We start from the raw sequence: 12315 nt of genomic DNA, 5'->3' as shown, positions 1-12315 counted from the left end.
AATAGCTCCTTCCCCTGCCTGCCCAGCAGCTGGTGCTAAGTCCCCCATGAAATTCCACCTCCTGCTGTTCCTTTTATCTGGCCCCGTGTGTCTGACTCTGCCTACATCTTGTGACCCCCCCCCCCGCCATTGGCCATGTCACAGCAGGCAACCAGTCTGCTTCAGCCCCCAAGACTTAGGCTTTAAAGATCATACTTTACAATCCAGAGATCACAGGTTCAATCCTTGCTACCGACAACCTGGCCTGGTGCTTGGTGTCACACGCAGGCGCCAGTGGCTCCCTCCACATGCATACCAGCCTCTCCCCCCATGCACACAAAATGTAAGCGTGACAGGGAGGGGTCTAGGAAAAGCATGGAAACAGGATGGTAAAGCTGAGCATTAGGGTTAAAGCTGCGTTTCTAAAGCAAAAATCTCACCAGGGAAGAAGATCCACCTCCTCATACACCAGCCGTGAAGAGAGTTCTTTTATTTCTTCTTTTTTTAAATATTTATATATATATATATTTATATTACGTATATTATATATATATAATATGTAAATATATTTTTAAAACAATATAAAATGTTAAGACACTTCACTTAAATGTAAAGAGTTGCTTTTTGCAATCCAAAGAAATTGCATTATGGTTCTTTTCTTTTTTTTTTCTTTTCTCTTTGTTATTCAAAAAAAGGCTCATTCTTCTCGTACAAAAATGATTGCTATACAAAAAAGAAAGAAAGGAAAAAAAAAAAGAAGAGAAGGAACTGAAAATGGACGACAAACTAGCCAACAAAAGAAGTGATTCGATTTTGTACTCTGGTTGCACACAATCCGCACTCTACAATATAGCGTTTTGGATAGTCACACCCACCCACACACACACAGTTCGCATAGATTCCCCTAGCTATAATCTGTGCTTACATTTTGTTTATCCAGTGACTGGCCATTCCGCCCCCCCCCCCCCCCCCCAGCGTATGTATTGTACTTTAAGAAACCTCTTCCGTACCTATCTGAGTCCAGGGGATGGGCCCCTCTTTTGTGCCCATTCTCTGTGGCGCCAGACTGAGTCCAAGAGACCCAGCGTTGGCCGCTGGACCTGTGGCTCGTTCCCCATCTCCCTCCCTCGGGTTCCTCTAACGAGCCCCCACCCTTCGCCCTGCTAGATAGTGCATTCGTTACAGCCACGGTGCAAGGGCAGCTCCTCAACTGTTTGTACTTTGCATTCCTTCCCCCTGCTCATCTGTGCGTTACAACCCCCTGGGGGTGCTACTGCTGGTGCAACCAGCCACTAGCCCCTGGTGCGCTCCCTGCGGCCCTGCCTGACCAGAGCTGATTACTATTGATTTTAGAGGGCCTGATGGGGGGGCTGCCACTCCCCCCACCTCAGCCCTAGGCGGGGCCCCGTTATGCCAGACTCCCACTTATCAGTGGGTCCATGCAGAGGCCAGAACGTGGAACAGGAGCATTGAACTCCAGCAGCATTCGCAGCCTCAGCATCGACACCCCCCATCTGGGCACACAGTATATTGCTTACTACAGTGGCACGCACCCTTTGTCGGTGCAGGACAATATGGAAGGGCAGGGCGTTACAAGCCATGACCCTCGCTGGGGTCATGTCCCTTCTCCCCTAGTCGAGATCCAGGGCTTACACCCTCGCCCTTCCCACCTGCGTTCCTCTGCCTTTCGCAATCCCATTGCACTCCCCTCCCACATCCCTCAGTCCGACATGATCAATGCCTGACGGTATCGGCCCTTTCTGTGCCACCCAGCCCCTGGCCTCACCGTTCAGCATCACCCCTCTGCTCCACACAGCCCCGGGCTGCCTCTGCCAGTTTCTCTCTCTCCCTACAGGAAGGAACTGACCAAATCTTTAAAGTGCTACATTATGAAACTCAGATGATGGGAAACCTGACTCCTTTAGGAACCGGCCCCCCCACGTCTCATTCCAATTTCTCTACCCGTTTCAGCCACGTCTCTTGGAGTAACATTCTGCCTCCCTGCCACTGACATGCCCTGACCTTTGGTCTTTCCATTTGTGAAGCACGAGGCAATCTCGCTGACTAAACCCGCTCAGGTGTTTCCCTTGGAAACTCTTGGAAGAAAGAGACAGCGAAGCTAATGCAAACACTGACGTGCTGGCTTCTTGCGAGATGAGCCCTGGTGGCCTTCAATATAGCACTGACCTTTCAGCAAGTCAACAATCAAAAGACCAACAAAATAGCTGCACACACAGGCCCCAAAGTCAAAACACCACTGACCCATGAAGACTTGGCTAGAAGACTGCAGCACAGTTTCCTACAGGATTAATCACAGTTACAGCTGTTTAAAAAACTTTAAGGAAAGAAAAACGGAGTGGCAGCCGCATTAACAGTCAGATCTGAGGGTTTCTGAGGCGTCTTCAGAAGCTGCCTCCCCCCCACACCCTTCCTCCCCCTGTCAACGGCCTTCTGCTTTTGTTCTGGTCCCCCTTGAACTAGGCGTGAGAGGTTCTGGCGCTGTGCACTGTCCTCGTTGCTTGACGCTCGTAGAACGGGCGGAGTGAAGTTCTTAGTGCTCTTAAATAAACAAAAAGATGCCAGGGTGGAAAAAAGGAGGTGTCGAGAGGGGAGAAAAAAAAAACAAACCAACCACCAACAAAAAGAACAACAACAACAGAAAAAAGAGAGGAAGAAACAGAAAGTGGCAGGCTGGCCATATTGGAGCAGGAAGTGTACATATATGTCGGCCATATTGGAGCAGGAAATGAGACAGGAGGTCAGCCATAGTGCAGCAGGATGCGAGACCGAAGTTCGGCCATAGTGGAGCAGGACAATTAAAATAAAAAGCTAGAGGAACATTTGGTGACCTTTGAAGTTGCCTCAAGAAACAGTCCAAGGGAGGAGTGTAGGGAAGAGAGAAGCCAGGCCCCAGGAATGAGGAAAACAGTTGAATGAGAAGTTAGCAAGGAGCGTTAGAATGAAATGGATGAGTTCCTTGCCCCAAAGGAAGTCAATACAGGGATAGATGTTCTGCCAGGAGTAGTTTTTTCTGAGACTGGACTGGAAGTCTCACTCAGCCCACTAGCCTCTTTAGATGATCTAGCGGCCTAGAAAGAAAAGCAAGATTCAAGGAGGAGGAGGAAGGGCGGGGGACTCAAACAGTTTTGTTTTGTTTTTTAAAGGAATTTGTTCAGAAGCAGCATTGATTTAGGCCTGAGGTCGAGCAGCTGGGAAAAAGTCCACACCACAAACAGAGCACGAGATGATCTGGTTCCACGGGTTACTGGATGAGGGAAGGAGCATCACCAAAAGGAGAAGGCTAGAGAGAGACAGACAGACGGACACACACGCACACATTGAGGCAGGCAGGCAGAGGGAGACAGGAGAGAAAGGTTGGGGTGGGGGGAACAAGAATTGAAATGTTAGACTGGGCATGCACAGCGTGTTAGAACAATGACTATATTCAAGTTAGTTGCATCACAGCTGCGTGGGGGAAGGCAGGATTTCCAGGGGGGGTGAGGAGCGGGGAGATTGCTGCAGAGGTGCTGTTTATCAGAGTCGCCCCACAGGTGCAAAAGAAAAGGATAGTTGTTCACAGATGCAGCTGAACCCCGGGGCGCATCGCTTGGCTGGGGAGGGTCGGGGGAGCGTTCAGTGACCTGTGTTGGAATCTAGCAGCTTCAGACACTACAGGGAGTGAGGGATAGGGGTAGGTCCTCCAAAACGTAACTCTGCTGTTCCCGCCCAAGCTGGGTTAGCCTAAGCATGAAGAATGAGGCCAGCACCCCAAAACTTTATGAGGCACTGAAATAGAATAGTCCATGTTGCCCAAGCAAAGCTCCTGGTGAGGGACACCTGAGACTGACTGAGCAAATGCGAAGGGTCTCGGCAGCTGTATGTAACCTGCTAGGGAAGGGGCAAACCCACAGGTTCTCTTACAAGACTTCCCACCCCCCCGAGTTGGTAGATGGAAGGGGAGAGAGGTCCCCTGTGCAGCTGACCCCTACATGCAGAGAAGGGCCAGTATGACGAAGGCATGAGGAAAACCTAAGGGTGCAATCCCAGAGGCCAGTGAAGGCAAGGGAAAGCTTCCTCGTGACCACAGCAGGCTTTGGGGCAGATTCTGGCAGAACAAAATGTGTGAATTTTGAGGCAGTAGAGGAATGGGGAGCCGCCGAGCTTCTGGCTGAGAGGGACGGGAGGGTGGTGGTGGGGATCAGGATAGGGCAAGGTCAGGCTGGGTCTCTGCAAAGCTGTCCCCATGGTGCGATGCATCGGGCACAGCATGGCCTCTGGACGGCACCCTGGACGTTTTCCAAGCCCCCTAGAGGACCTGGGTGCCAAACTCCCATGGATTTCCGGTACCCTATAATGGGATTTTTCCAACGTCAAAGGCAACTGTACGCATAGCTCATTTAGACGCCCTGCTCCAAAGCTCTTCGCCTAGCGTTTCTCAATGGGGTTTTCAGCTTAACAGCCCCTTTATACTAAATCAACAATTTCTGCAACTACAAAAGAGTTAAAAGAAACCCCTGTGTCAGTGCTAATGGTGCTACATGACTGGCTGCTATTGCGTGTGCGCGGCGAGAGGTTGCCAGGGAACACAACCTGCAAGTGTGGCCTGGGAGGGCGAGATTTTCTTTGCTCCAGACTGTAATAAAAAGAGCAAATGTCTTATGACACTCCCCTCCCCCCTTGTGCTTTTTTGTGATCCCCGGGAGGCTCTCGACCAGCCAGTGGAGAAACGCTGCCTTAGACAGTTGCCTAAATCACAGCCCTGAGACCCTAGATTGGCCAAGGCATGTGCGGGGGTACAATCCTGCACCAGCAGGGAATGGAAGAGATGGTCTAGGAGGGCTTAGGCACCTGTGGCCCTAGGTATTTGCTAGCATCTAGAGAGGACAGAAGAGCATAGGTGCTGCCACACTGGGTCAGACCAATGGCCCATCTAGCCCAGCGTCCTGTCATCTGACGGTGGCCAGTGCCAGAGGCCTGGTGTCAGGGCATGATGGCTTCCCTGCCTGCTACTCTGGTCTGCAGAGGGGTGATGGGGTGGGTCTAGGTGAATTGCCTCTGCGGTGTTACCTGTCGGGTCTCCATACCTAGGGAGGATCCCCCCCACCCCCACGCCCGAACTGCTGCTCCTGACTGGTCTTTTGGAGTCCTGTATGCGCCAGGCCAGACACAAACGAGTCAGGCGCCCATGGACTGGCAAAGGGAAATCAGCCCCCAAATCGTCATCATGAGAACGGAACAGACGACGGGATCTGGTATATTGGGGGGGACACCACTGCTTGTCATGGACCAGTGTAACGCTCCAAGATTGAGTGTGGGGGGGGGGCAGGGAGTCTGGCCATGCACAGACACCCCCCACCCCTACCCTGCAGAAGGAGCTCAATGGCACCACGGTGGGGGGCTGGCTCTTGGCGGGGAGCCGGCTGGGGCCGGAGACCGCTCCTGGGAACTGACAAACAGCACCTGTGCTGGGCTCTCGGCACCCGGACGCTGGTTAGCACGGGGAGGCGGGGGGGTGGGGAACGTGCAAAGGGAGCAGCTCGGATCCTTTCGGGGACGGGTCCATTTTGCTCACGCGACGTGGCTCAAAACCCAGTGCTGCCATGGTGGCCGGGCCGGGGGAGTGGGGGGAACCCACCCTTAACCCACTGGGTTTTGTTACACCCCAAGGAGCAAAATTTGGGACTTTTCAGTAGGATCGGGGGAGGGGTTGAAACACAGACTGTGGATGGGACACGGGACAAGGCCTCCCCAGGGTGCTGTCGCTCAGCGGGGACAGGGGGATTGGGCTCAGCACAGGTGCTGGGGACAATCTGGCAGAGAAGGGGTGGAGTGTGAGGAGAGGATCGGGGTGTCAGTCGGGGAGGAGAAGGTCAGGGAGGTTTAAGGGCTAGAAACTGGCTTTTGTTACCTTGCCTTGTGGCCTCAGAAAGCTGGACAGCCACTGTGAGCACTGTTCGCATCGGCAAGAACAACAGAAGCAAGTGAACCCAGCTGCATGCTCAATGCTACCACAGACGAGCCCGCGTGGAACGGGGAGTGGGTAGGTGCCTTGGGGGGGGGGGGGTCTACTCCAAATCTTCATCCACCTGCCCTAGGAGCTCCCAGTGCCCCACCCCCTTTGCCCACCATCTCACATGTCCCCCTCGGAAAGAACGCAGGCCCAGAGCTGCTGCGGAGGTCGGAGCCACAATGGCCCCCCTGCCCCACTGCAGAGCCGTGAATGGGCCCAGTGTGTATTGGGGGAGCCCGCAGTGCACTGGGCGAAGATGCATGGGGAGCGGGATTATCTGGAGGGGGCCGGAGAAGGGGGGAGACCCCCGCCCCCCTTAGGAAGCATCCATTGGGATCTTGCTAATAGAGAGCACTTGCGGGCAGAGCCTGGCATGGGCATCAATGGGCTACCGATTCCTCGCTGAGCTCAACATCAAACTGCTCTGAGGTCGGACTCTGAACACAGCCGAGCAACCAAACACCTGGTTCCACAGGAGAGTCTCCCCAGCATGAATGCCAGCTCCACACCCCACCGTCCCCAGCCATAAGTTGCTGCTCCTCTCTCCAGTAGAGAGCTGCACGCACCAGGAGACACCAGAGGAGGGTGCCTCCTGTGGACACAAACTGGGCCCACCCAGCATGGCTCTGTGGATTCAGGGCCCCACAAGATCACTTTGTGGAGAGCATGGGGGGAGTGGGGGAGGGTGTTACCCACTTGCAATCGCGAGCACAGTGGGCTCTGAAGGGGCTTCAAGCCTGTCTAGGATCTAAGGTCAAAGTGATCAATGTCTCTCCTTAGAAAAGGGTGAGTGACAGGCATGGCCCTCCCCAACCGACGGGAGGAGGGTGGAAATGGAGAGACGAATCCTACTTCGACCCTCAGACCATGTGTGACGCGAGTTTGCTGGTCTCAGCTCAGTGCCTAGTTCAGTGCTGCAGGGTCAGCAGAGCTGATTGCACATCTCACCGCCCCCCAAGGCAGCTGCCTCCCCCAGGTACACAGATACCTCCCCCCTCACCTGTGGCAAGCTCCGGGACGGAGGCCAAAATGCAGCAACAGAAAACGTGTGCTGTCAGATCCAAGTTTATCCCACCCTCCCCTGCAGACACAGCAAGAAAAGCAGGGCTCTGTGCATCCTCCTGCGGCTGCTCTAGAGATAAGCTACCTGCTGTTGTCCCTGGATCCTCATGTATTCCATCCTCTGCTTGATGTGTTTGCTTTTGTCTGGGCTTCCCTGCTGGCTCTGCTTCAGCCTGGAGGCCGGATTCACCATCTTCATGGCTGGAATGGAAACCCCGCCACTCTGTTGAGACACACAGGGTTGGGGGTTAAATCCTGCAGATACATGAGCCAACCTAACGCTCACTCCGGTTCCGGGCGTGGGAGGCAGCTGGTTGGGGCCAGCCAGCAGCATTCCTGGCCTTGCTTCCCGGGGGCAGATCTCGCAGTACTTTGTGGGTGAGATCCAGAGGGCCCTTGCGATGCCAACAGGGGTGAGATTTTCATCAGGGCTCCACACCGACCTGCCCCGCATTGAAATCGGTCCCTCAGTCGGAGCAGACTTAGGCCAACGTTACGGCCTAGATCCTCAAAGGTATTTAGGCCCCTACTGCTATTGATCAGGATCTAGACCCAAGCACTTTAGAAAAGTTCACCCCTACATGGACTGAGTGGTAAACGCAGACCCTCTGGGCAGGGGCTGGCACCCACGTTAAGGCTCCTACAGAACAGTGCATTGGGCCCGTGAGCATAACCTAGCCTGCGTTTGCTGCTTTTCACTAGTAGGTTTCTCCCCACAACCCCAAGCTCCTGGCAGCATTTCTGGCACAGCAAGACCCTCTCCAGGAGAACCCTGCTTTGATACAGCCTCTTGCCACTTCAAAGTCATGGGAGCTTTCATGTTTTGATCAGTTCCCTGGCTCCGAGCATCACAGCACGATGAGAGGAGCTGGGCTTTCGGTTTGAAACAACGGGAAGCAACAGGCAGCAGGGGCTGCAGATTGATGTTTGACATTGTGGAGCCTAAAGGCTCAAAAGCACAAGGCAAAAAGACAAAGGATCTCAAATGTATCATTTAAAGAAAAAGGCCAGCTATTCTGGTGGGCCTGACTCATTATTTTTGAATCTCAGGGGAGGCCCAGGCTGGCAGTGAGGCCCATCACCATAGCCTCAGACCCAGGCAGTCCGGAACGTGTGGGAATTTCTGGGCAGGAGCCAAGCTTTGCTCATGGCTCCAGGTCTGTAACATAGAGCCAAACCAAAACCCTGGCTCTCCATCCTCCCAAACGTTGGGGCAGAATGTGTCTTGGGGAGAGAGGTCACCATATAGAGGCGGCAAAGGACGGAGATGTTCAAAAGGCGGCGCACTTATGCAGCTACCACATCGTTACTCTGCATGAGAAAGACAGAAAACGAATGAGTATTAAGGGACCTCCTGGTATTTTGGGGATTAAATTTCTTTTGGGGGTGGGTGAGCACCCTGAGATTCTCTCGCATTGGAAACACATCCCTTCAGTACTGCCCCATGCTGGAAACAGGCCACCAGAGCTTCTGCCATGCAGCGTCCAGCCTTCCAAATGACTTCCCTGCACTTCCCAGTGAGAGCAGGGGCTTGTTTCCCAGAGGGCTGCAGGGGCATCCCCACCACTCATGGTGGCTTCCGCTCAGCTCCACCCGTGCTGTGTGACATCCACACCCACACAGTGTCCCTCAGCACCCCAAGACACAAATTAACCAGGGACCTGACACTTTTGTCTCCTGGGAGTGTCGCCGAAAATGTCCGAGTGCGGGGACTGGGGGAAGAACATGCCTGGGATGTCAGAGCAGGAGAGGACCTGACACCGGAGTGGAGATGCATCCCTTGCTCACCCAATTTGATGGCGTGATTCCAGATTTACTCTAGCGAATTTGATGGAGTTACTCCAGCTTTACTCTGGGATAACTGAAATCAGAATCCGGCCTGGCACCTTTCCTCTCCAGTGTGATGTGAAGCACCAGCAGACCCATGCAGAAAGCACAATGGTAAAAACCAATGTGCCCACACAGGGATACCTAGAGAGGCACATGAATGTGCTTGCAGTGGGTACTGAGCACCCACAGCTCCAGCTGAGGACAATGGAAACTGCAGGTGCTCAGCACCTCTGAAACCAGGCCCTTGATTTAGGTGCCAAACTATGGAATTGGGTGCGTAATTTTAGGCATCCGGGTTAGAAATTGTTGGCCAAACATTTGTGCCTGAGATGGGCCCAAACCTACTTGTAGAGCCAAATACCCCTGTACTGCTGGGGAGGTTTGAAATCCAAGCCTGGATCCAGACCCCACGTTCTGCAAACAGCTCCAAGCCCTAGTAGACATCTGAGACAAAAAACAGTTTCCAAAAGTCCCTCAACTTTGGGGTTTTTCCCAAACCTGGATCTTGACGCTGCGGCCAGATCCCATCTTCGATCAATAACTGTTCTTTCCACACCAAGATCACTCTAATCCCTCTCCCCCCGGGGGGGGGGGTCCCAATTATACACACGGTTTGATACGTTCAGAAATGAACAGGAAACTTCGCGTTTGCATTTTCGGTCCCAGGATAGGAGAGAGATTTGATTGGAACAACCTCTGTTGGTGAACGAGACAAGGTTTCAAGAGTGCACAACACTCCTCTTCAGGGCTGGGAAACGCAGGACAAGCTCTGTGAAAGCTTGTCTCTCTCACCAACAGAAGTTGGTCCAATAAAAGATATTACCTGCCCCGCATTGTCTGTCAGCACATTCTCATCAGGTAGGTCCGCAATGCAACCAGCAGGGACTAGGGAAAAACCACTGAAACCAATGGAAAACTGAAAGCAGACGGAATGCATCCCAGCTCGATGAGAGGATGCATGTGAAAGCGAAAGAAAGAGAGATGCTTTGACACAGAGGCAGATTTCCATGGTGGGAATCATGACAGTGGGAATAAAGCAGTTTTTATTAGCTATCCACGTACAGTTTGAGATACAGAAGCCGGTGAGAAAGGCAGCACAAAGAAAAGATTAATCTGTAAGCAGACAGAGGTCCTGTAACTCCGGTGGATATCAAGGCTGCACCCAAGGAATAGCTAGTAACCAATCACTGGAATCGTTTGCCCCACGTAGTTCCTTATTATTGTTTCCTGGAGTGCACACTAGCATTCTAGCCATGTGCACACAGACAGACTTACTGGTGCCTCTTCAAAACTCTTCCATCCTGCAACCTGTGCTCCTCTCTCCAAGTTCCATGCAGGTTGCTACAGTTATTATGGAAAGACACTAGCAGATCTGGGACCAGCTACAATGGGTGGCATAAACGGAGTCTTTCCATCTGGGCTTTGTAAAGGAATGCTGAGCAGGACGTGCGCTGAGCTGAAATTTAGGCCAGGCTTGAGCATCCTAACCCAGGAGCTGTAAATGGATGGACCATCATTTCAGTGACACAGAAATCAGGCCCATGACACTAGATTCAGCAGAGTAGTAAATGAGTGAGGCTAAATGGGCCATACAAGAGAAGTGCAGTGTGTCAGCCAGCCAGCCTAGAGTAAAGTGAGGTGAGTTGAGACGCACTGTTCTAGGGTGCAGCCTGCTTTCTCGCTCTCTGTTTTTTGGGCTCTTGTGGGTTATCATTCTGAATTCTAAGATATAAAGTCATGCTACGCTGCAACCTTCCAGCAGGCGTAGTTCTGTCTGCGTCTAAGTTCTCTGTGTGCATGCTGTGAACATATAACAACCCTGCCCAGCTATGTTCTGGTGTGAAATGCTGCCTATTGCAGTGATTACAGACAAGGGTGAGCTATTACAATTTGGATCTGGGTCTCAAACAGCACAGAAATTTAGGGTGATTGGGGGTGAATTTTCATCTGATTAGTGAGCGAGTCAGCCAAACCCTAGCTAAGTGGCCTCCTGTTTCAATACCTTTGTTTTGTGACACATCCAGGCAACCACAGGTCCTGGTACTGTAGCGATAAATAAAACTTTTCTCATTTACACACAGGGTCTGTCTATATGGCCATCAGAGATGTGACCGGCGCTCGGATACCAATAGCAGTGAAGCCATGGCAGCGTGCAAGGGACCCTGGGTAGCTAGCCGGTGCTGCCGCAGCTTCACTGTTACTCGTACCTAAGCTAGCTGAATTAAAGCTAGCTCGCGTACGTCTGTACCAGCTGCAATCACCCGACTGCAGTGTAGTCAGACCCTGTGGCCCCTCTACACCAATCCATCTGTGTAACCAGAACTGAAGTGGCAGCAAACGACAGCGACATCCATTTTAAGTCCCATTTACACAGGCGCAGCGATGTCCAGGGACCTTAATGTAAGCAAGAACCAGGCCCAGTATAATTGCTATGAAGGGAAAAGGGATTCATTCATTCATAAAAGCTGAGGGTTAATAAAGGAATAAGCCGACTGGTGGAGTTTTCTCCACCTCCTTCCCCCATCAGCTCTTGAGCAAGAAGCCTGGTCCTTGCAGATTCCATTTGCAACCAATCTGGACAGCTTCAGGAGCTCCGCTCTGTGATTCAATTAGGACCATCTGCCACTTAGCAAGGCCACTTAAAGTGCAGTTAGTCAGAAAAGTGAGAGACATGGAAAAGTCTCCATCCTTTTACTCACAAATGGAGAGGATCTAACGTGGCATCCCTAGGGGTACGTCTAGACGGCAAAGAAAAATCCGGGGCGGTGAGTCTCAGGGACCGGGCCAACTGACTTGGGCTTGCCAGGCTAAAAGTAGCCGTGTAGATGTTTAGGTTCGGACTGGAGCTAGGGCTCTGAGACCCTTTGCACTCACTGGATTTCAGAGTCCAGGCTCCAGCATGAGTGGGAACATCGTCCCTGCTTTTAGCCCTGAAGCCTGAGCCAGGCTCTGAGATTTGGTGTCGCGGGTTTTTCTTTGCAGCGCTGACATACTCTGATTAACACAATGCAGAGCAGGGGCCCTTTATACGGGACCTGATCCTGCCCTCAATCCCACGGGCATGAAACTGGAATAACAGCACAGAAATTAATATGGTTACTCCAGATGGACACAGGTTAAGATGTAAATTTCAGCAGAACTTGGCTCTCAGTGTTCACCCTATACTAAAATTACCCCTCAAACCTGGCACTAAGGCCCTGTGTGGAATGTCTCCCTTGTCATCTGCCTTCTCTTCCCAGGTCTCATGGGTCCCCCCCATTCTTATCTGGACCCGATTTTACTGCCTTGGGGTTGATCAGCAAACTTGACATCCAGCCGTCCAGCTACAGTTTGAATTTGCACCCAGCAGCCAGCACTCGAGTTCCAAAGCAGAGGGGTGGCCAGGGTCTCAGTGGTTAACTGGGGCCTGACACACCCTGACACACTTGTTTCCA

The 12315-nt window shown here is 52.4% G+C and overlaps 1 protein-coding gene across 11 annotated transcripts in view; it reads right to left on the bottom strand.

Moving 5' to 3' along the window:
* Positions 1 to 6: 6 nt before the first annotated feature.
* The window catches only part of SRCIN1 (SRC kinase signaling inhibitor 1), a 182753-nt gene continuing 170444 nt past the window's right edge, over positions 7 to 12315 (bottom strand). For 7 of the 11 annotated variants that reach the window (XM_075059633.1, XM_075059632.1, XM_032791371.1 and 4 more), the window contains 2 exons: positions 7137 to 7274; positions 7 to 2538 (listed from right to left, as the gene is read on the bottom strand). In XM_075059633.1, the coding sequence (XP_074915734.1) occupies positions 2317 to 2538; positions 7137 to 7274 (360 nt within the window). In that variant the 3' untranslated portion in view covers positions 7 to 2316. Of the gene's footprint in view, positions 2539 to 2923; positions 3245 to 7136; positions 7275 to 12315 lie in introns of those variants that run through there. The other 4 variants (XM_075059631.1, XM_075059637.1, XM_075059634.1 and 1 more) reach the window with 3 other exon arrangements.

The sequence above is a fragment of the Chelonoidis abingdonii genome, chromosome 21 (assembly GCF_003597395.2).
Source record: "Chelonoidis abingdonii isolate Lonesome George chromosome 21, CheloAbing_2.0, whole genome shotgun sequence".
Lineage (NCBI taxonomy): Eukaryota > Metazoa > Chordata > Testudines > Testudinidae > Chelonoidis > Chelonoidis abingdonii.
Note: the sequence above shows the minus strand (reverse complement) of the source record. Positions and strands in the feature narration are given on the sequence as shown.